The following is a 20,409-nucleotide window of genomic DNA, read 5'->3' as shown; positions in this document are numbered from 1 at the left end:
CAACTTTCCAGGGTGAAAATGATGAATTACGAAGTAACAGTTTACACCACCAACTCTGCCTTTGCCGCCACCTTCAACAATGTCTACATTAAGCTGGTGGGCTCAGAAGGGGAGAGTAATCGCAGCTCGCTTAATAGCGTCAATGGGTCTCTGGCCCTCATCAAAGGAGAAGTAAGTTTGGAGTATCCCTCTTAAGTTAAATCTCATAGCAGTCTATTACATTTACTACATTTCAGGCAAGTTGTAAGGCCATCATGTTGTGCTTTATTCTGTCAAATCCACTTTATCTCCACCTCATTGATAAATGTTTTCAAACTGTGTCTGTCATTACCCCAGGCTGCACATTTCACTGTCAGCTGCCCTGAATCCCTTGGAACATTGTTCCTGATAGAGCTGGACAAGCAGAATTTCCTAGTCTTCCAAGACTCTTGGTACCCCTCTAAAGTGGAGGTGAAATCCGCCGAAGGAGACAAATACTGCTTTCCTGTCCACCGCTGGATCACTGATCGTGAGGTGCACCGCTTCAGGGAGGGAAAAGGTTTGTGAAAATTAGCTTGTCCTGCATCTTGTGTGCTATTTACTGAGAACAGAAGAACAACAAAGGTCCTGCTTGTCAATGGTGGATCTAAGATTCTTTCTAAATTGGGGGCCATCGAGGGGCCATAATTTACATTCATTAAGGCGCACATTTAAGTTATTTATTTTTAATGTTACCTGTATAGCCTTGAGCAAAGCCATACACCCTTGACTATATTTAGAAGAAGCTTAGAAAATTTAAAAATTAGAAAATTGTTATACTTAATTTTTTTAATGTTAATAAGTGACAACAATAGCTCCATAAACGTTAGACATCATCATATACATTTCAAGGTTGTAAATGAACTCGACTTCACAAAATTAAGACCCTCCCCCTTATGTGATAAGTGCGGAGAGGAGTGAGGTACACTTGTCCATTTATTATGTCCCAAACTCCACTTCCTCTGGTCTCTAATTATTAAATTCATCTCAAAGGTAACAACACCCGACCTCTTTCTTGCTACATTTTGAGTATCTGTAAACTCTCCTGTAGATAAACATATTGCACAGGCCATCTCACTTTGCACACTGCCAGCAAAACGACTAATTTGAGAATCTGAGTCAAGCCCCACATTTTATTTTACATGGAAAGCTTCTGCTATAAACATGCAAATAATGAAATGTCTTCCTAAAAATATGGAACACACTTCTTGACAAGTGGTTGACATTTCAACAGAAGTGAACCGACTCGTGTGTATTATTTTCCCTCTTTCCAGTTTTACATTTACCAAATTCATTTACATTCTTGTTTACTGTTTGTAAAACCTTGTTGTGCTTCCTCTTTTAAGCTGTGAAAGTCTTTGAAGAAACCCACAGTCTTGCCAAGTACGCCAGGGAGCAGGAGCTCATTGGTCGAAAGAAAGACTACTGGTACAATTATTAGCATTGTATGACTCAAAGCTAAAATGCAAAACTCAATGCATTACAGTACAACTTGCCCAAATATATTATTAAACACTGGTCAAGTATTATATGCTTGCCCACTCTAACTAAAAAATGTTAATATTGGTTTACTCCCCTCTGTTTTCTCTAGCTGGAAAGAGTTGAAAGAAGGACTACCTCACTGCATTGAGGAAACAGATCCTCTTTCTCTGCCTTCAGAGGTTACGTTCTCCTTCACCAAGGATACTGAGTTTTTGTGGACTGCAGCAGATGGGTAAAGTCCTAAAATTCCCACAGATATATTTTAATTAACTACTAGGCTGCCTGTTTGTCAAATTATCAAATACTTTAATCAAATTAATAAAGTTACTTGTTTTTCATTTTCTAGGGAGGTTGACATGTACCTGACAGGACTGGACAAAAGAAACGAGCCATGGACTGACTTTGACGCATTTGATCAGGTGTTCCGCTCTAAGATGACTGACATATCAGGTACTGTGCTATGATGTAACATTAATTTGATACTTGATATTCTATGCATTACAATATATAGTCAACTGTATTCAGTCAGATAATTAACAGTGCACCAATATACTATTTTCACTCCATCTCTCCTTCCCCACTGGCTTAGTCTTTTTTAACAGCCCTCCCTTCATCTGTCTCTTTCTCACTCATGCATCCTAACTGTGCCACAGACACACTCCTCTATACTCTGTCCTCCTCTCTGGATTCTCTCTGTCCTCTTACTTCATGACAGGTGCGCAAGTCCTCCCAAGCTCTGTGGTTGTCTGACTCGGTGCGCAGTGAATTACAGACCTTCCAAAGCATTAGAATGTTGACACAGCAGGAAATGTATATGCGTCAAAGAAACATCAAAACATGCCAGCGACAAGCTGCACAGTCTGTAAAGACTTACTGGTGGAGCCTGATAATAAGGAATTGTGTAACAGGTTGTTGTTTGTTTTCCTAGAATATGTCAAGGAACAATGGCGGGAGGATGAATTATTTGCCTACCAGTATCTAAATGGTGTCAACCCTATAATGATCAGATGCTGCAAAGTACTGCCAGAAAACTTTTCTGTCACCGATGACATGGTCTTCCTCCATGGTCAGGGTAGCTTAACGGAAGAAATGGAGGTGACGTGCAAATTTCTACATATAGATAAAACCATGTTTTGACCGGATTGTCTGATGATTTTCTCAACCTCAATATAATTTCAAACAGAGCGGCAACATATTCCTTTGTGACTACAAGCGTTTGGATGGAGTGAGAGCAAACACCATCAATGGGAAGAAGCAGTACTTGATGGCCCCACTCGTCCTGCTCCACAAAAGAGAGGACAAGCTGATGCCAATTGCTATTCAGGTGAGATAAACGATCAAACATGGCTTATATACAAGCTGTAAGTTTGAGTATTGATCCAGGTAGCTATCACTCAAAAGATAGAGAAGCATCTAATTTGCTAAAAAGCCAAACAATGGAAACTTAATCTGCAGCAGCTGGAATTAATTATTTCTGTCTCTGTTGGATTAAATTTATTCCATTAACCACAACCCTCTATTTTGTCCTGTAGCTGAAGCAAACCCCCGCAGACGACAATCCAATCTTTTTTCCCACTGACTCTGAGTATGACTGGTTGATGGCCAAGATCTTTGTGAGAAGTGCAGATTTCCAAGAACATGAACTCAATGTTCACCTGCTGCGCACTCACCTGCTGGCTGAAGTTTTCGCAGTGTCACTTCTGCGTAATGTGCCCATGGTGCATCCACTGTACAAGGTAACAGAATCTATCCACAGTAGTTAAAGAACCATTGTGTATTTGTGACTATATAAAGTGCCAGTATTTCACAATGCTAAATGGCAAGGATGCATTAAGATTTCAGTTTTTGACAACGATGATGTTAATAACAAGAGTGTCCTCTTTCTCCCAGCTCCTTGTACCTCACACTCGCTACACTCTGCAAATCAACATCTTGGCTCGACTTTTTCTAATTTCTGAGAAAGGAGTATTCACAGAGGTACAAAAAAGACACTACGCTCTGAAGACCTACAATTACACAGCAATTTGTTGTTTGTCATGTCTTTTTACTCAATTCCCTGCCTATTTGACTGTTTCCTAGTTTGCATCCTCTGGGGGAGAGGCCATGTTCACAATCATGAGGAGATCACTTTCCTCAATGACCTACAAGTCCCTCTGTATACCAGATGACATTGAGGAGCGTGGGGTTAGGGACATACCAAACTACTACTACAAGGATGATGGACTCAAGCTTTGGGATATCATCTTCAAGTATGACAGACATTTAGCATTTTACATTATCTGTAATTATTTGCTGGATGAAGTGATGGTAATGAGGACAGATTAGCCGGCCAGCACAACGGCAACACATCTGTGTCAATGAGATTGACCCGCTAACAGAGAGCACCAATCCTCAAAGGAATATGACCTGAAAATACAAATAAATGATTTGAGGGTTCATTTTTTTTAGATGTTATTCAAAGTGCTGTGAAGTATCACTCTGATCTGACATTATTTACACTTCACTGCAGCTGTAATAGCCAGTATACTGTAAATATAAGTCAACAGCAATACGGAGGATACTATATATATTGAATGTAAGTGATCATGCTCAACATCATGTGATCATGTCTCCACCCTTTTTTTTACAGACAGTTTATTATCTGAAATTATTCGCATTAGCTATATTCACTATATTCGCTACATTAGCCAAAATGTGGTATGGACCGAAAATCCCCCCAAAAAGATTCAGTTTCTGTGTTTTTTAAGGAGAAACATTTGACTCGTGTGATAATAGAAACTAGTCAGACTGTAAACACTGTTCAGCTAATGTAATATGGAGTCTTGGTCCAAATATCCGCTGTGTACAACGAAAGCCCAAAAATATTGTTTGTTTCTGCCAGAGGATTATTCGTCGTGAGTCTATTGCAGATGGGCTGCAACATTGTGTAATACCCTCAAAACCACATCTGCTTGTGCCTAAACAAAAGAGATGCAACCTGGTCATTATTATAAGTTATTCATTGTGTTTCCCCCTGCATCCAATTTTAATGCTAAGCTAAGTCACTTTGCTGTAGAACCACAATTAATACATTTTCTCATCTAAATCGAAAGAAAATTAATAAGTATATCTTCTCTGGATACCTTTTCAAGCATCATGCTAACTTCCCATGAAAAAAAAGAGTCGCTGAGTACACTGTAGTGCGTATAAAAATGTGTATTTCAAAGAGGAATATGTTTTACAGTACTTTTCCACATTTGTCCAAGGTTTGTGGAGGGAGTTCTCAGCTACTACTACGAGACTGACGATCTGGTTGTGAAGGACTCTGAGCTGCAGGACTGGATTCAAGACATTTTTGTACATGGATTCCTTTCTCAAGAAAAAACAGGTACCAAATACCAAAAAATACTATGAATCATAGATCACTTTGTCTGGTCATTTTAACATTAGACAAGTTCATCTTTTAATAATGTGATTGATTCTCTGTTCTCAGAAATTCCACAGAAATTCTCCACCGTGGCTGAGCTGATCAAGTTTGTCACCATGGTGATCTTCACCTGCTCATGCCAGCACTCAGCTGTGAACAGTGGACAGGTGAATCCTTTTAATGAGTGGTTAAGGTGGATGAACATGGATGAATGAATTCTGGTCAAATAGGTGATATCTGACCTTAACATCAACCTTGAACATAAACCAGAAATTGCAGTGTTTATATCATAGCATTTGGTAATTAGCACAAAAATTGAAAAGAAGTGAGCAAAAAAGTTAAAATAAGAATAGTTTAGATAGTTATTGTAATTCATCCTGAAACAATAATATCTCGTCCAAATTCATTGGCAATCCAGCAGAGCATTGTTTGGAGACCTTTTTCTCAAAACCACCAGACTTCATGGTGCTGCTGGAGGAAAGGTTAAGGGATCACGAAAGTGATAAGTGGTTATCCTCTTGGGCTGTTCAATGTTACTACAGAGTATAATAGCAATCTATCCAAAAGTAGTTGAAATATTTATTTCTGGAACTAAGTAGTGGAACGACTGATCAAAAGACTGACATCCCCACAGCCTAGCCACAAGCGTCCCTGAAAGCCGCTTTTATTTTTTCATATGGTCTCAGTGCTACTGCTTCAAAAATTATTAACCACTTATCTTTTCTTCATTGTAGTATGACTATGGTGCCTGGATGCCCAACACTCCCATCTCCCTGCAGCTTCCTCCACCAACAACAAAGGGAACAAAAGACCACATTTTGATGCAGACTTTGCCTGACATCAACACCACAGTTAAGGGCTTGTCCACCATGTGGCTGCTCAGCAAGGAGTCTTCTGACTTTGTAAGTAAGCACGACTTCATGAAATATTATATACATCATACCATTATTACATAAATCATATAATCATACCATTTTTTTTTCACTGAAAATCAGGTCCGGCTTGGCCAGTACCCGGAGAAATATTTCACTGAGGATTTTCCCATTAATCAGATAAAGGGCTTCCAGCGAGAACTTCACCTGTTGAGTGTTGCGATCAAAATCAGAAACGACAAATTGCGTCTGCCGTACACGTACTTGGATCCAGCCAACTTTGAAAATAGTGTTGCCATTTGAACACTAAAATGAGCGACCTCGTCAGCTGTTAGCCTATTTCAGCGTCACATTAATAAAAAGGGAAAGAACTGTTTGGTTTTCACTTCGGTATTCTGTATTTTTCAATCTTACTATATGCTGCTCTGTGATAGATATCAACTCTTCAATCAAACTACAAACTCTGGTCAAATAATACTGTTTTATATCTTTCTCCTCGTCCTAAATTGAATTTATATAAATAGGGTTATATCGCAATTTATCAAAGAATTAAACATTAGCATGTAATAATAATAATAACATACAATATAAAAATCTAAGACGCGAACCTGTTTTATTGTTTTTGACACAAAAATTCATAAATCTGATAATTATCTAGAACGTGTGTTACAGCATCTGTGGTGAAGTTTGCATGTGAAGAAGTCATTTAAAGAGCTTCATTGCTGAATTAATCAAGTCAATTTTGTAAGAAACAATGTTATTGGGAAAAAATGAAAATTGCTTTACTGTTTTCTTTCCTTTTAAAGTGTTACTGAAAAAAGGAAACAACTTTCTTTCTTTAGGGATAAAAACAATCATGATGGTTTATGTGAATATCAAATTCATGTGGCTTATTTACTTATTACAGCAAAGGCCTCAATAAAGACAAAACAAAACAACATCTTGATACATTGTCTCTTTTCATCGTTCTTATCTTCACAGATGGATCCTTTGGTTGTAATGTGTAGTTTTACATTGTGAATTTCTAAACTCATATTTCTGAGCAACCGTCAGTACACTGTTCTAAGATGGGGACCCAAAAGCAGATGCCACAAGGCAAGACATTAGTCATCAACATTAATCTATTTTCAGAGTTCGGATTCTGGTCAATCAATAAACCAATTAAAAAAAATAGGACTGGGTGGGTTTTTACTTGAAGTACCCACAAGGAGTTTTTAACTCATTACGAAACTGTGTTCTTAAAACATTGCTGCATCTTTATGATCTACAACAGCAGATGAGACAATCAGGGAGAAAAGATTCTCCTTATATAAACTATTATCAACGTCTGGTTGGGACGTCTTACCTTCGAGGTCAGAGCAGCGATTTACAACAGTCAAAGCCTCTGTTTAGGCAGAGAAGAGAGGAAACAGAAGCAGGGGAAGCTCACCTGACGACGTGCTAGGCTATAGGCTATGTATCGTCTCGATACGGTGTAATTTACACCATGTTTTAACCCTATAATTCAACAGGAAGTGGCTAAACTAGCAGACGTAGCCACACAATGGTATGTCAGAGGGAATGAATGGGAATGTCGGGACATGTGGACACTTGGATAACACCACAAGAGTAGTATGGAGGGAGTTTATGTTTTTTCTCTTTTTTTTTTATAAAGTCTGAAGTAAAAGTCAACAGTTCCTTTAAATGTATTGGATTGTTTAAATGATATATGTATGTATATAAATATATATATATATATATATATATATATATATATGTATATATAAGTATGTATTTATTACTGACAGTGAGGATTTGGATATTTTATTAAATCTTCTCATTGATTCAGAATACTCCATCTAGTTTTTTTCTGCAGCGGAAACAGAATCCGCAGAAGATTTGATAAGGTTTTGGAAGTTTTGGAAGACGAGCAAAGAGTGACCAGGTTTACAGCCAACCTTATTTTCAGTGCAATGGCCTGTTGGATTGTGTTCATCTGATAAAGAAAGAAAATTCAAAGCCAGTAAAATAAACATCAGCTTGTGTGTATGAGAACACACAAAACCTCCTGACATTGTATGTCTATTTGTGTAAGTACAGTGAGTGAAGTCCATCCAACAGTCTGCGGGTAGTTTAAGGAAGGACAAAGTATATTACCTGACCTTTGCTCCAAAGGTTGATCTGAGAGTCCGTTCTGGCATCACACGTCATTGTGGAAAGTCTCATTTTAATTATTGACAGAATTACTCCTACATTATTTTGTAAAGGCTATGAATGAATGAGAGAATTAAAGGTATCTGCTCAAAACACACATATCATGTATCTTCCACAAAAACAGCGACTGACCCAGTCCTGTTTCCTTGAAAGCTGATTTTAGAGAATTACCTAATGCCATTGTCAGGTCCCCGTTCAGGAAAGAATCTAATAACAGAAGTCCCAAAGGGCAAACATTTACATTGCTTACTCATGTTACTCATGTTGAATGATTTATAAAATGTCTCAGTGGAAATCAGTCAGTTAAAATATTTCAGCCTCTAATCTCCTCCATCTCCTTCCTCCTTCCTCATATACAGTATAACATGTTTAAGTGATGCCTTAATCTGTCATCGTTTCACATTCCTACTTTTTCCATTGCATTTGGCCTTGTGAGAGTTACTTATTGGAACTAACAAGTCACACCCACTAAACTGGATGTATAAAAATAAATGATAGTGGTTGAGTCCCATCAACAAACCTCCTCAATCTCTTCAGCAAAGGTAAGAGAGATGATTTTTTGAAATGATTTAAGTCTGCAAAGATTTTACTGCAAAAGATCAATAAGAAAAGACAAATGTAATAGGAGTCATTATAATAACCATTTTTTATTTTAATCGATTCTATGCACTCAAGTTCATTAAGTGACAGCTACCATTATCATTGCTGACTGAGAGTGATTAATGTTATTCCGTCCCTACCAGGATTCTTACATTTTCTAGGGGGAAAATGGTCAAGTACGAAGTAACAGTTTACAACACCAACTGTGCTTTTGCCGGTACAACCAACAATGTCTACATTAAGCTGGTTGGCTCAGAAAGGGAGGGCAAACGCAACAGGCTCAATAGCGTCAAAGGGTCTCGGGCCCTCATCAAAGGAGACGTAAGTTTTAAGTATCATTTCAAGTTAAAACTCATAGCACACTATTACATTTTCTACATTTCAGGCAAGTTGTAAGGCCATCATGTTGTGCTTTATTCTGTCAAATCCTCTTTATCTCCAACTCATGGATAAATGTTTTCAAACTGTGTCTGTCATTACCCCAGGTTGCACATTTCACTGTCAGCTGCCGCAAATCCCTTGGAAAATTGTTCCTGATAGAGCTGGATAAGCAGCATTTCCCATTCTTCCAAAACTCTTGGTACCCCTCTAAAGTTGAGGTGAGATCCCCTGAAGGAGACACATACTGCTTTCCTGTCCACCGCTGGATCACTGACCTTGAGGTGCACCTCTTCAGAGAGGGAAAAGGTTTGTGAAAATTAGCTTGTCCCACATCCTGTGTGCGATTTACTGAAAACAGAAGAAGAACAAAAGGTCAGTGATGGATCTATGACTTTTCTAAATTTGAGGCCATAGGGATATCCGGCTGCTAATAGAGAACAGACAAATGCAAACATCTTATATAGGAGAACTAAGGCTGTTGTCTGAGCCAATTCAGACTGGTTCTGTCTCGGCGCAGGTTTGAGACTAAGAATAACATAATAAGTCACCTGACGATTAATAAGAACTCTAAAAGCGGAGAGAGGTCAGTTAATAAGTAATTTAACAAAACATGTACTTTTCCACCACACCCATATTTCTGGCAGACAACTCACGTTTGATCATGTAATATATTTATTACAACAGATTTGGTGTTTGGCGTCTAGGCTCCAACTTAATCACTCCCCCATATGATTACACAGGAATGATGGGAGTGATGAGCAAATACTTGTAACCCCCCGTTGGAGCCTACAGGTGGATGCTGGGCCTACAGGTGGATGCTGGGGTGGTGGAGGGACTGAAGCAACAGGTAGCAATACTGCAGCAGCAGTGCGAGCAAGAGGGGTTGATGGGAAATGTCTCTCTGTTTAAATAGACCACCTGATAAGGTGGGTGTGTATTATAGATGGTTGTGGAGATTGAGGTATGTCACATGATGTATGTCACGTGATGTATGTCACGTGATTGGCGCAGCGCAGCTCGAGTTGCCTTCCAGAACTAGCTCGCAGGCATCGCCATATTTCATTTCACATATATAAAGCTATAAACATGCAAATAAGGAAAATTTGTTCCTAAAAAATATGGAAAACCCTTTTTGACAAGTGGTTGACAATTCAACAGAAGTGAATCGACTCGTATGTATTCTTTTCGGTCTTTCCAATTTAACATTTTCCAGATTACCAGACTATTACTTAACGTTCTTGTATACTGTTCTCTTGTAAATATGTTCCTCAATCCTTATCCATTGCTTTAAAAGAATATTTCTTAATTTTGCCTCTGTTGCCTTTGTGTAATGTATACATATTCCATTGTAAAACAAAAATAAATAAGACTTAAAAAATTTACGAATATTATAATACAGGTCTCCGCTCCCTTATCAGGGGCAGGCGCCCCTGAAGCTGCACCTGCCATAAGCTAAAGTTTAATCCTGCCAACATCCTGTTACGTTAAAAAAAATATGTACTTCCTCTTTTAAGCTGTAAAAGCCTTTGAAGAAACCCACACTCTTGCCAAGTATGCCAGGGAGCAGGAGCTCATTGGTCGAAAGAGGGACTACTGGTAAGAGATAAGGGCTTGTAAAATTATTAGCATTGTATACCTCAAAGCTAAACAAATGTTTTAAATGCATTACAGTACAACATGCAGTGCCCAAATGTAATAATAAATACTGGTCAGGAATCATATGTTTGCACACTCTAAATTAAAACTGTTAATAGTTTGTTACTTCCCTCTGTTTTCTCTAGCTGGCAAGAGTTGAAAAAAGGACTACCTCACTGCATTAAGGGAAAAAGTCCTCTCTCTCTGCCTCCTGAGGTTAGGTTCTCCTACACCAAGGATATAGAGTTTGGTTGGACTGCACTAACTGGGTAAAGTCATACAAATTCCCACAGATATCTTTTAATTAACTATAAGGCTGCCTGTTTATCAAATTACCAAATACTTTACAATAAAGTTACTTGTTTTTCATTTTCTAGGAAGGTTGAGTTGCACCTGACAGGACTGGACAAACGCAACATGCCATGGACTGACATTGATGCATTTGAACGGGTGTTCCGCTGCAAGACGACTGAAATATCAGGTACTGTGCTATCATGATAGATGAATCGGATAATTGATATTGTCTGCATTATAATAATAAGTCAACTGTATTCATTCAGATAATTAACAGTGCACCATTATACTATGATCACTCCCTCTTCCCTTCCTCTCTGGCCTCATCTGTTTTATCACCACTCCCTTCATCTTTCTCTTTCTCCCTTACTCTGCCACAGACACTCTCCTCTCTACATTATCCTCCTCTCTTGATTCTCTTTGTCCTCTTACTTTACGACAGGTGCACTAGTCCTCCCCAGCTCCGTGGTTGTCTGACTCAGTGCTCGCCGACAGAAACACTATGCGAGCACCATAAAGGAAATGGTGGAATCTAAACACCCTGATGACTCGTTCACTTATCAATATCTCCTCTCCTCCTTCTCTGCCTCTATTTCTGCAGCCAAAAGCTCTGTTTAAACTAAAATAAAATCCTAATTTTCGAACCCCAAAAAAATCTTCTTCATCTTTTCCTACCTCCTTGACCCCCCCAGTCCCCCTCCTCCTTCCACCCTTACACCTGACCAAGTTTATTTGAAATCCTTTTACAAAAAAGATAGATGACAAGCGTTCCCCTTTCTCCAACCCACCTTGTATAATTACCTTTCCATCAACTTCATCTCCATCTTAATCCCCTTCTCTTTCCTCTTTCACCCTCTCTGCCAATCGGGTTGATGTTCTCTCACTGCGAGCTAGCCACTCAACAAAATCACAACTGTTTTCTGCCCTGGCTCTCAAATGTTGAAACGATCTCCCAATTGGCAGCAGAAGATCTTTGCATCTGCAGATTGAAAACACATATCTTCCGACTCCACTTTAGTTAAAAAATATATTAATGAATAAAAAAAATTGCACTTATATGGCACCTACATGTAGCACTTCTAGTTTGGCTTTTTTTGTCAATTTTACTCACTTGATTCTTGTTGTTCTGGGTTTCAGGTTGACAGAGATGGTTCCTATCGCTCCTCTTTTAAAACATCTGTCTTCTCTGGCCAAAATACGTACATTACCATTCTTAACAATGTCCCTTGTCCTTGAGTGTTGAGGAACTGGCCATTTATCTAGTAGCATCTTTAGTTTGTTTATTATTTGAAAAAAGTTGACAGAGAAGGAAATGTATATGCGTTAAAGAAACATCAAAACATGCCAGTGACAAGCTGCCCAGTCTGTAAAGACTTGCTGGTGTAGCCTGATAATAAGGAATAAGGAAGAATTACAATAGTCTGTGTAACAGAATGTTCTGTTATTTTCCTAGAATATGTCGAGGAACATTGGCAGGAGGATGAATTCTTTGCCTACCAGTATCTAAACGGTGTCAACCCCATAATGATCAGATGCTGCGAAGTACTGCCAGAAAACTTTCCTGTCAATGATCACATGGTCTTCCTCAGTGGTCAGGGTAGCTTGACGGAAGAAATAGAGGTGACCGTCTCATACTGACTGCAAATTTCTACATATCAAATTTTTCTTTGTGATAAAACAATGTTTCGACCCCGATTGTCCAATTATTTTCTCAACCTCAATATAATTTCAAACAGAGAGGCAACATATTCCTTTGTGACTACAAACGTTTGGATGGAGTGACAGCAAACACCATCAATGGGAAGAAGCAGTACTTGATGGCGCCTCTCGTCCTGCTCCACAAAAGAGAGGACAAGTTGATGCCAATTGCTATTCAGGTGAGATAAGCGCTCAAACATGGCTTCTACACAAGCTATAAGTTAGAGTATTGATCCAGGTAGCTATCACTCAAAAGGATATAGAAGCATCTAATTTGCTAAAAAGGAAAACAATGGAAACTTCATCAGCAGCAGCAGGAATTAATTATTTCTGTCTGTGTTGGATTAAATTGATCCAATAACGATGTCCCTCTATCTTGTCCTGTAGCTGAAGCAAACCCCCGCGAAAGACAATCCAATCTTTCTTCCCACTGACTCTGAGTATGACTGGTTGATGGCCAAGATCTTTGTGAGAAGTGCAGATTTCCAAGAACATGAACTCAATGTTCACCTGCTGCGCACTCACCTGCTGGCTGAAGTTTTCGCAGTGTCACTTCTGCGCAATGTGCCCATGGTGCATCCACTTTACAAGGTAACAGAATCTATCCACTGAAGTTAAAGAACCATTGTGTATTTTTGTTTTATATAAAGTGCCAGTATTTCACAATGCTAAATGAGAAGGAGGCATTAAGATTTCCGTTTTTGACAAACAATGATGTTAATAACAGTGTTTCCTCTTTCTCCCAGCTCCTTGTACCTCACACTCGCTACACTTTCCACATTAACATCTTGGCTCGACTTTTACTTATTTCTGAGAAAGGAGCATTCACAAAGGTACAAAAAGATCACCACGCTCTGAAGACCTACAATTACACAGCAATTTGGTTTCTCTCATGTCTTTTCCCTTAATATTTGACTGTTTCCTAGTTTACAGCCTCTGGGGGAGAGGCCATGTTCACAATCATGAAGAGATCACTGTCCTCAATGACCTACAAGTCCCTCTGTATACCAGACGACATTGTGGAGCGTGGGGTTAGGGACATACCAAACTACTACTACAAGGATGATGGACTCAAGTTGTGGGATATCATCTTCAAGTATGACAGACAGTTTTTCATTTTGCACTATCTCACAAGCTGGGAAAAAACATTTGTAATAGCTGGTGTCATTATTTGCTGGATCACATGCTTTCCTCAACTGAAGTGATGGTATTGAGCACAGATTAGCTGGCCAGCACAAAGGCAACACATCTGTGTCATTGAGATTGCCCCGCTAACAGAGAGCACCAATCCTCACAGGAATGTAACCTGAAAATACAAACATAGGATTTGAGGGTTCATTTTTTATATATTCGATGTTATTCAAAGTGCTGTGAAGTATCACTCTGACCTGACATTATCTAAACTTCAATGTAGCTGTATTAGCCAGTATACTGTAAATAGAAGTCAACAAATTTACTGTATAGACAAATGCAATACTGAGGATACTATATACATTGTTTACCCAAAGACTATTTGCATTTAAAGTAAGTTATCATGCTCAACATCATGTGATCATCCAGTTTTCATGCTAAGCTAAGTCACTTTGGTGTAGTGAATAAATACATTTTCTCATCTAAATATTGACAAGAAAGTTAATTATATAAGTATATTTTGTCTTGCTACCGTTTCAAACATCATGCTAACTTTAAAAAATCAAAACAGTCGCTAACATGATCTATTAAAGGGACAGCAAATCAAATTATCTCACCAAAGAGCCTCTAACTACAGATTTTTATACACACTATACTAACTATAGTGTGTATAAAAATGTGTATTTCAAAGAGGAATGTGTTTTACAGTACTTTTCCACAATTGTCCAAGGTTTGTGGAAGGAGTACTCAGGTACTACTACGAAACTGACGACGTGGTTGTGAAGGACTCTGAGCTGCAGGACTGGATTCGTGACATTTTTGAACATGGATTCCTTTCTCAAGAACAAACAGGTGCCAAATACCAAAAAATACCATGAATCATAGATCACTTTGTCTGGTCATTTTAACATTAGACATGTTCATCGTTTAATAATGCAATTGATTCTCTGTTCTCAGGAATTCCACAGAAATTTTCCACCGTTGCTGAGCTGATCAAGTTTGTCACCATGGTGATCTTCATCTGCTCATGCCAGCACTCAGCTGTGAACAGTGGACAGGTGAATCCTTTTAACAAACTGGGATGATCAATTGTAATGGTGCTGAATTGTTAAGGTGGATGGACATGGATGAATGAATTCTGGTCAAATAGGTGATATCTGACCTTAACAACAACCTTGAACATAAATGAAAAATGTCAGTGGTCAGATCATAGCATTAGGTAATTAGCCCAAATAATGAAAAGTATTGAGCAAAAAAGTAAAAATAAGAATAATTTAGATTGTTATATGAAAACCTAGAGGGTCACCAAAGTAATTGTAATTCATCCTGAAACAATATTGTCTTGTCCAAATTCATTGGCAATCAAGCAGAGCATTGTTTGGAGACATTTCTCTCAAAACCTCCAGACAGCATGGTGCTGCTGTAGGAAAGGTCAAGGGATCACGAAAGATCCATGAATGTTACTACAAAGTATAAAAAGCAACTAAAAAGTAGTTGAAATATTTATTTCTGGAACTAAGTATTGGAACGACTGATCTAGAGACTGACATCCCCACAGCCAAGCCACAAGCATTTCTGAAAACTGCTTTAAATTTTTCATATGGTCTCAATGCTACTGGCTCAAAAAGTATTAACCAGTTATCATTTCTTCATTGTAGTATGACTATGGTGCCTGGATGCCCAACACTCCCACCTCACTGCAGCATCCTCCGCCAACAACAAAGGGAAGAAAAGAAGACATTATGATGCAGACATTGCCTGACATCAGCACCACAGTTAAGGCCATGTCCATCTTGTCTTTGCTCAGCAAGGAGTCTTCTGACTTTGTAAGTATGCAAGACTTCATGAAATATTATATACATCATACCATTATTATATAAATCATATTATTATACCATTTTCTTTTTTTAAATTCACTGAACATCAGGTCCGGCTTGGCCAGTACCCGGAGCAATATTTCAGTGAGGGTTTTCCCCGCAAGCAGATTAAGCGCTTCCAGCGAGAACTTCACAAGTTGAGTGTTTCCATCAAAGCCAGAAACGACAAATTGAGTCTGCCGTACACGTACTTGGATCCAGCCAACTTTGAAAATAGTGTTGCCATTTGAACACTAAAATGAGCAGCCTCGTCAGCTGTTGGCCTATTTCAGCGTCACATCAATAAAAAGGGAAAGAACTTCTATATTCTGTACTTTTCAATCTTACTATATGCTGCTATTTGATTTATATACAACTCTTCAATCAAACTACAAACTTGGGTGAAAAATTTGCTTTAAATCTTTTCCTCATCCAAAATAGAATTGATAGAGATAGGGTTAAACAGAAATCTATCAAAGAAATAAACATTAAAATGTGAAGCTGTTTGCATTGTTTTCTGACTCGACATAAATTTAATAAATCTGATATTAATCTACATCATGTATTAAACCATCTGTGTTGAGATTTGCATGTGAGCTTCATTGCTGAATTAATCAAGTCACTTTTGTGAGTAACAATGGAAATGGGCAATAATGAAAATTGATTTGCTGTTTTCCTTTTGAAGTGTTACTGAAAAAAGGAAACAACTTTCTTTTAAGCTGTTCTTAAATGTGTTTTTGGGATAAAAACATCATGATGGTTTATATGAATATCAAATTCATGTGGCTTATTTACTAATCACAGCAAAAGCCTCTATAAAACCATACAAAACAACATCTTGATACATTGTCTCTTTTCATTGTTCTTATCTTCACAGATGGATCCTTTGGTTGTAATGTGTAGTTTTACATTGTGAATTTCTACGCTCATATTTCTGAGCAACCGTCAGTACACTGTACTAAGATGAGGAGCCAAAAGCAGAAGCCACAAGGCAAGACATTAGGCATCAACATCAATCTATTCTCAGAGTCCTGGTGCTGGTCAATTAATCAACCAATGAAATAATGGGGTTGGGTGGGTCTATACATGAAGCATATTAAATATTGCTGCCTCTTTATGACCTACGACAGCAGATGAGACGTTCACGGAGAAAAAATACCTTTTTCTATAAACTATTGTCAACGTCTGGTCGGGACGGTTTACTCAAGAGGTCAAAAAAATGATTTGTGAAAGTCATAAGCCTCTGTTTAGGCAGAAATGAGGTCTGTGTTTGCAAGTAGCATATTCAACAATTTTATAGAGGGTCTTTTTGTTATTAAAATAGATGAATAATCAGATACAAATTTTCAAATGTTTAGCTAATCTCAAACTGGTTGACCCAACATAATTTAAAATGCCAGTCTTGCATAATTATTATTAATGACAGTGAGGATTTGGATGTTTCAATGAATCTTTCCAATTATTCAGAAAACTCCATCTTGATACCAAGACTTATAAATTAAGCTAGCTGCAACTGTAATTTCAGCAAATATAATCTTGAAAAAAGATTTGAAAGAATAATTTCAAACAAACTAGTTGGGCCAAATCAATGCAAAATAAAGTAGGTTACTGGTTTAATACTGATCTTGAAGAACTTCAAGAAAAAAACATGGGTTAATCGTGCTTGATTGTCCCTCACATATCTAGATGATGTAAGACAGAACATTTATAACACTGAGAGAAATTTAGTCTCACAATCAGACACCTTTTTCTTGCTCGTGTTTCATGATCATTCTATATGACCTGAAAAGATGTTTGATATTTCCTTCTCTTGTTGTGTGCTCTGTTGGTTCATGTATGTTTGTGTGCATTTGTATGTGAAAACACACCAACACTGAGATGCAGGGGAGCACACACATTTGTAGTGGCCATCGCCTCTGCCCCCTTCCTTGTTGCAAGAACATTGGCTGATTTAAATGTTTTCACTTTGGTGTTACTATATGATAAGGTATACTGAAATTAGAAAATGGACAAGGTCACTTCCTGCACAGATTAGGTTATTTTTCTTATATCATGGGTCTGTGTTGCCGTGGAAAACAAGTGGGGGGGTTGTGTTTATATCAATGTGTTCGGTTTGACCCCATTAAGGACGTGGATCTTCATCTCATTTACAGTGGTGATGGAATTAATGATTGTAATGACTTTCTCTTCAGTTTTGTTGTTGGGTACCTGCCAGCCTTCACACACACAAATGCTCCATGGCCATGGTGTATATACAGAAAACGCATCTTTAAATGTCAGTTAGGATATCAAATGTCAACTCAAAGCATGTGTCCTACAACCTTTTATCTGTGGACTTATTTTCTTCTTCTCCATAAAGGAACTTTTGATCTAAAAAAAAACACAGACATTTTCCAGATCCAAGCAGCAGAGGCTGCATCAGACACGGTTCGTCAACAAATGTCAGAGTGGGAACAGTCAATCGAATTTTTTATTTTACAATCTCCAGTTATTAAAACTGACCTCTGGTGAGGTTTTCAGGGCCCATCCTATATAGCTCCTTCACTGAGGGCTTCACCATCCAGATTCTGTGGCTTAGTCCTTGATAATTTTCCTTTTTATTACTCTGTCTTTTATCACTTTACTTTAATGTATTTATTCAAATTCCTTGGATCCAGGTTATCCCAATTTCTCTCTTTAACTCAATCCCTGACTATGCCTTAGCAAATTGTAAGACATGGTTAATACACACATGTCTTACTGTTAAGACATTTAGGTACCATTTTTCTTAATCCTGCACAGTCATTTAACACACCTGATCTTAATAATTAAGCTATTCTAAACTATGTACTGTCTTCACCTTATTTTTTGCCTTTTTCCACTGTTATACCTTTTCTATAATATTGCCCCCTTTTAATTGCGACTTCGCAAATAAAATGTCGCAAGGAGCTTCACTTCAAACACTGACATAACAAGACATGTCCCCAAAAACAGGTCCTTTAACGGTGTGACCAACCCACATAGAACAGTCTAGTGAGAAATACAATCCGTGGTTGAAGTCATCTGAAGATGCCGTAGACACAGCTCGACCAAGTTTGTGACGCCAAGTTCTATGGTATATTCTATGCAGCCGAGATGTTGATGTTGTTGAAGTTGATGATGTTGAGGGAAGTACACCGCAGACTCTGTACTTACAAGTATAATAATGTTTATTACACAAAAGTAATACAGGTCAGGACGAGCTCTAGAACTCGGAGGAATCCCCCAGGCCAAATAGTGAAGTCTGCCATGCCTCTGCAAGGCAAGGCTTTTTATAGGGGATCTTTTGACAACAAAACTATAGATAAAATGATGTGGCACATAGGGTCTCTGCCTAAATATGGACATGTTTTGGTACCTTAAGTTTGAAGCTGCCTGCTAAATCTTTACCCATCAATTAGCAGTCAAAGATCATTCCAAGAAGAGGGAGAACTAACCTAAACATATGGAATAGTACTTACAAAGCCTGAGAATTTCATAATCAACAGACCTAAGATGGTAACATGTCATCATGGTTTATAACCATGTTAGAAAGATCCATCAGCTGAATTTACGACAAAAGTTTTTTTCCACACTTTAACTTCCCACAAAAATAATTCAACACATTCAAATAAAATCAGCCGTATTCTTTTAATTTGCCTCAATTGGCACTTCTCCTTCATATACTGCCTTGTATGCAGATATAGTTATCATCTCTGATGCTGAATATAAAAGTAATTCTTTCCATAAATTTAATTCTGAAAATTTACCAATTTTGGTCAATTGCACTGAATAAAGCATATTGCCTTTTATGAGTAAACAAACAGATTAGAGAAGAAAGTTTGTGAACTGTATTTTATAAATCAGCAACAGTACTTTATCATGATGCTGACATAAACAAAGAGAAACACAGTGATTTGACACTTTGATCATTGGGCTCAGTCTCTGCATAAGGAAAGTGGTTTAAAGTTTTTGGGGCATCATTATATTAAAGGGTTCCTTTTGAGTCTTTACTCTACAGAAATACTGTTTTGTTGGCAATTAATGGGTATTTCCTCCCTTTGCATTTAAAAGAGCCTGAGCTTTTTGTGTTGTGGAATATTCTTCTCTATGTTGACATGAACTCATCACATGATTTCTATAGATGTGTTGCCTGCATGTTTGGGATGTGGTAGAACAGTAGATTGGTATCAGATCTGGTGACTGTGGATGCCAGAAATCAGTAACTCACCATTTTCTCCAGTTTGCAGTCACCTAAACGTAATTTCCAACGTGACTAGTAATCAAATGCTAAAAGTAAAATAGTATTGGGATGTTAATGTAACCAAGAATTTGTAAATTAAACTTTTTTTGAATGTATTTTTTATTCGTGAACATGCAGGGGCTCTACCATCCAATAGAGGTTGCTGCAGTGCCCTCTGCTTTGCTTTGTGTCATGGTGGGTTATCATGCTGGATGTAGCCATTAGACGATTGTGGCAATAATGAGATGCACAGGGTCCGTAACAATACTCAGATTGTGAGTGTGGCACATGACACAGTCATGTTTTGGTATTAAAGAGGAATTCCTGTTAGGTTTTGTTTGGACCCCAAAGCAGAGACTGACACAGGTAGGTAGAAACATAAAATTGTTTATTGCTCAACAAACAGCAAAAAAGAAGCCGGCAGTGGAGGCAGAGAGCAGATTCCCAGGGATAGCACAAGAGCTGACGAATGGAAAAAAACTCTGCACTGAAGACACAAATGCAGGCGGGTAGCAAGGCACACAGGATTACCTGAGCGAACGAAGAAAACACAGGTAAGGTATGTCATAAACACTGAGGATTCACTGAGGAAAAAACCCACAG

At 38.1% G+C, this 20,409-nt stretch overlaps 2 protein-coding genes across 2 annotated transcripts; both read left to right on the top strand.

The window, feature by feature from the left end:
• LOC133953749 (polyunsaturated fatty acid lipoxygenase ALOX15B-like) lies at positions 1 to 6,698 on the top strand. Its single transcript, XM_062387815.1, has 14 exons — positions 1 to 171; positions 337 to 538; positions 1,365 to 1,446; positions 1,610 to 1,732; positions 1,847 to 1,950; positions 2,429 to 2,595; positions 2,684 to 2,824; positions 3,033 to 3,236; positions 3,391 to 3,477; positions 3,580 to 3,749; positions 4,746 to 4,867; positions 4,973 to 5,073; positions 5,641 to 5,808; positions 5,902 to 6,698. The coding sequence occupies exons 1-14, from the start codon at positions 19 to 21 to the stop codon at positions 6,079 to 6,081; spliced, it is 2,004 nt and encodes a 667-aa protein (XP_062243799.1). The 5' UTR covers positions 1 to 18; the 3' UTR covers positions 6,082 to 6,698.
• Positions 6,699 to 8,718: 2,020 nt separating this feature from the next.
• On the top strand, positions 8,719 to 16,122 carry LOC133953748 (hydroperoxide isomerase ALOXE3-like). Its single transcript, XM_062387813.1, has 14 exons — positions 8,719 to 8,892; positions 9,057 to 9,258; positions 10,467 to 10,548; positions 10,734 to 10,856; positions 10,965 to 11,068; positions 12,335 to 12,501; positions 12,618 to 12,758; positions 12,967 to 13,170; positions 13,326 to 13,412; positions 13,506 to 13,675; positions 14,441 to 14,562; positions 14,668 to 14,768; positions 15,369 to 15,536; positions 15,638 to 16,122. The coding sequence occupies exons 1-14, from the start codon at positions 8,740 to 8,742 to the stop codon at positions 15,815 to 15,817; spliced, it is 2,004 nt and encodes a 667-aa protein (XP_062243797.1). The 5' UTR covers positions 8,719 to 8,739; the 3' UTR covers positions 15,818 to 16,122.
• Positions 16,123 to 20,409: the final 4,287 nt, after the last annotated feature.

Source organism: Platichthys flesus, chromosome 5 (genome assembly GCF_949316205.1).
Source record: "Platichthys flesus chromosome 5, fPlaFle2.1, whole genome shotgun sequence".
Classification (NCBI taxonomy): Eukaryota; Metazoa; Chordata; class Actinopteri; order Pleuronectiformes; family Pleuronectidae; genus Platichthys; species Platichthys flesus.
This window is presented reverse-complemented; position numbering and strand designations above follow the sequence as displayed.

Bases quoted from the DNA above. Each gene is read 5' to 3' on its own strand.
- LOC133953749 (XM_062387815.1), top strand. From the start codon at position 19: ATGATGAATTACGAAGTAACAGTTTACACCACCAACTCTGCCTTTGCC. The intron at 3,750-4,745 runs GTATGACAGACA...CATTTGTCCAAG, and splicing joins CTTTGGGATATCATCTTCAA to GTTTGTGGAGGGAGTTCTCA. The intron at 5,809-5,901 runs GTAAGTAAGCAC...ACTGAAAATCAG, and splicing joins GCAAGGAGTCTTCTGACTTT to GTCCGGCTTGGCCAGTACCC.
- LOC133953748 (XM_062387813.1), top strand. From the start codon at position 8,740: ATGGTCAAGTACGAAGTAACAGTTTACAACACCAACTGTGCTTTTGCC. The intron at 9,259-10,466 runs GTTTGTGAAAAT...TCCTCTTTTAAG, and splicing joins CCTCTTCAGAGAGGGAAAAG to CTGTAAAAGCCTTTGAAGAA. The intron at 13,171-13,325 runs GTAACAGAATCT...TCTTTCTCCCAG, and splicing joins TGGTGCATCCACTTTACAAG to CTCCTTGTACCTCACACTCG.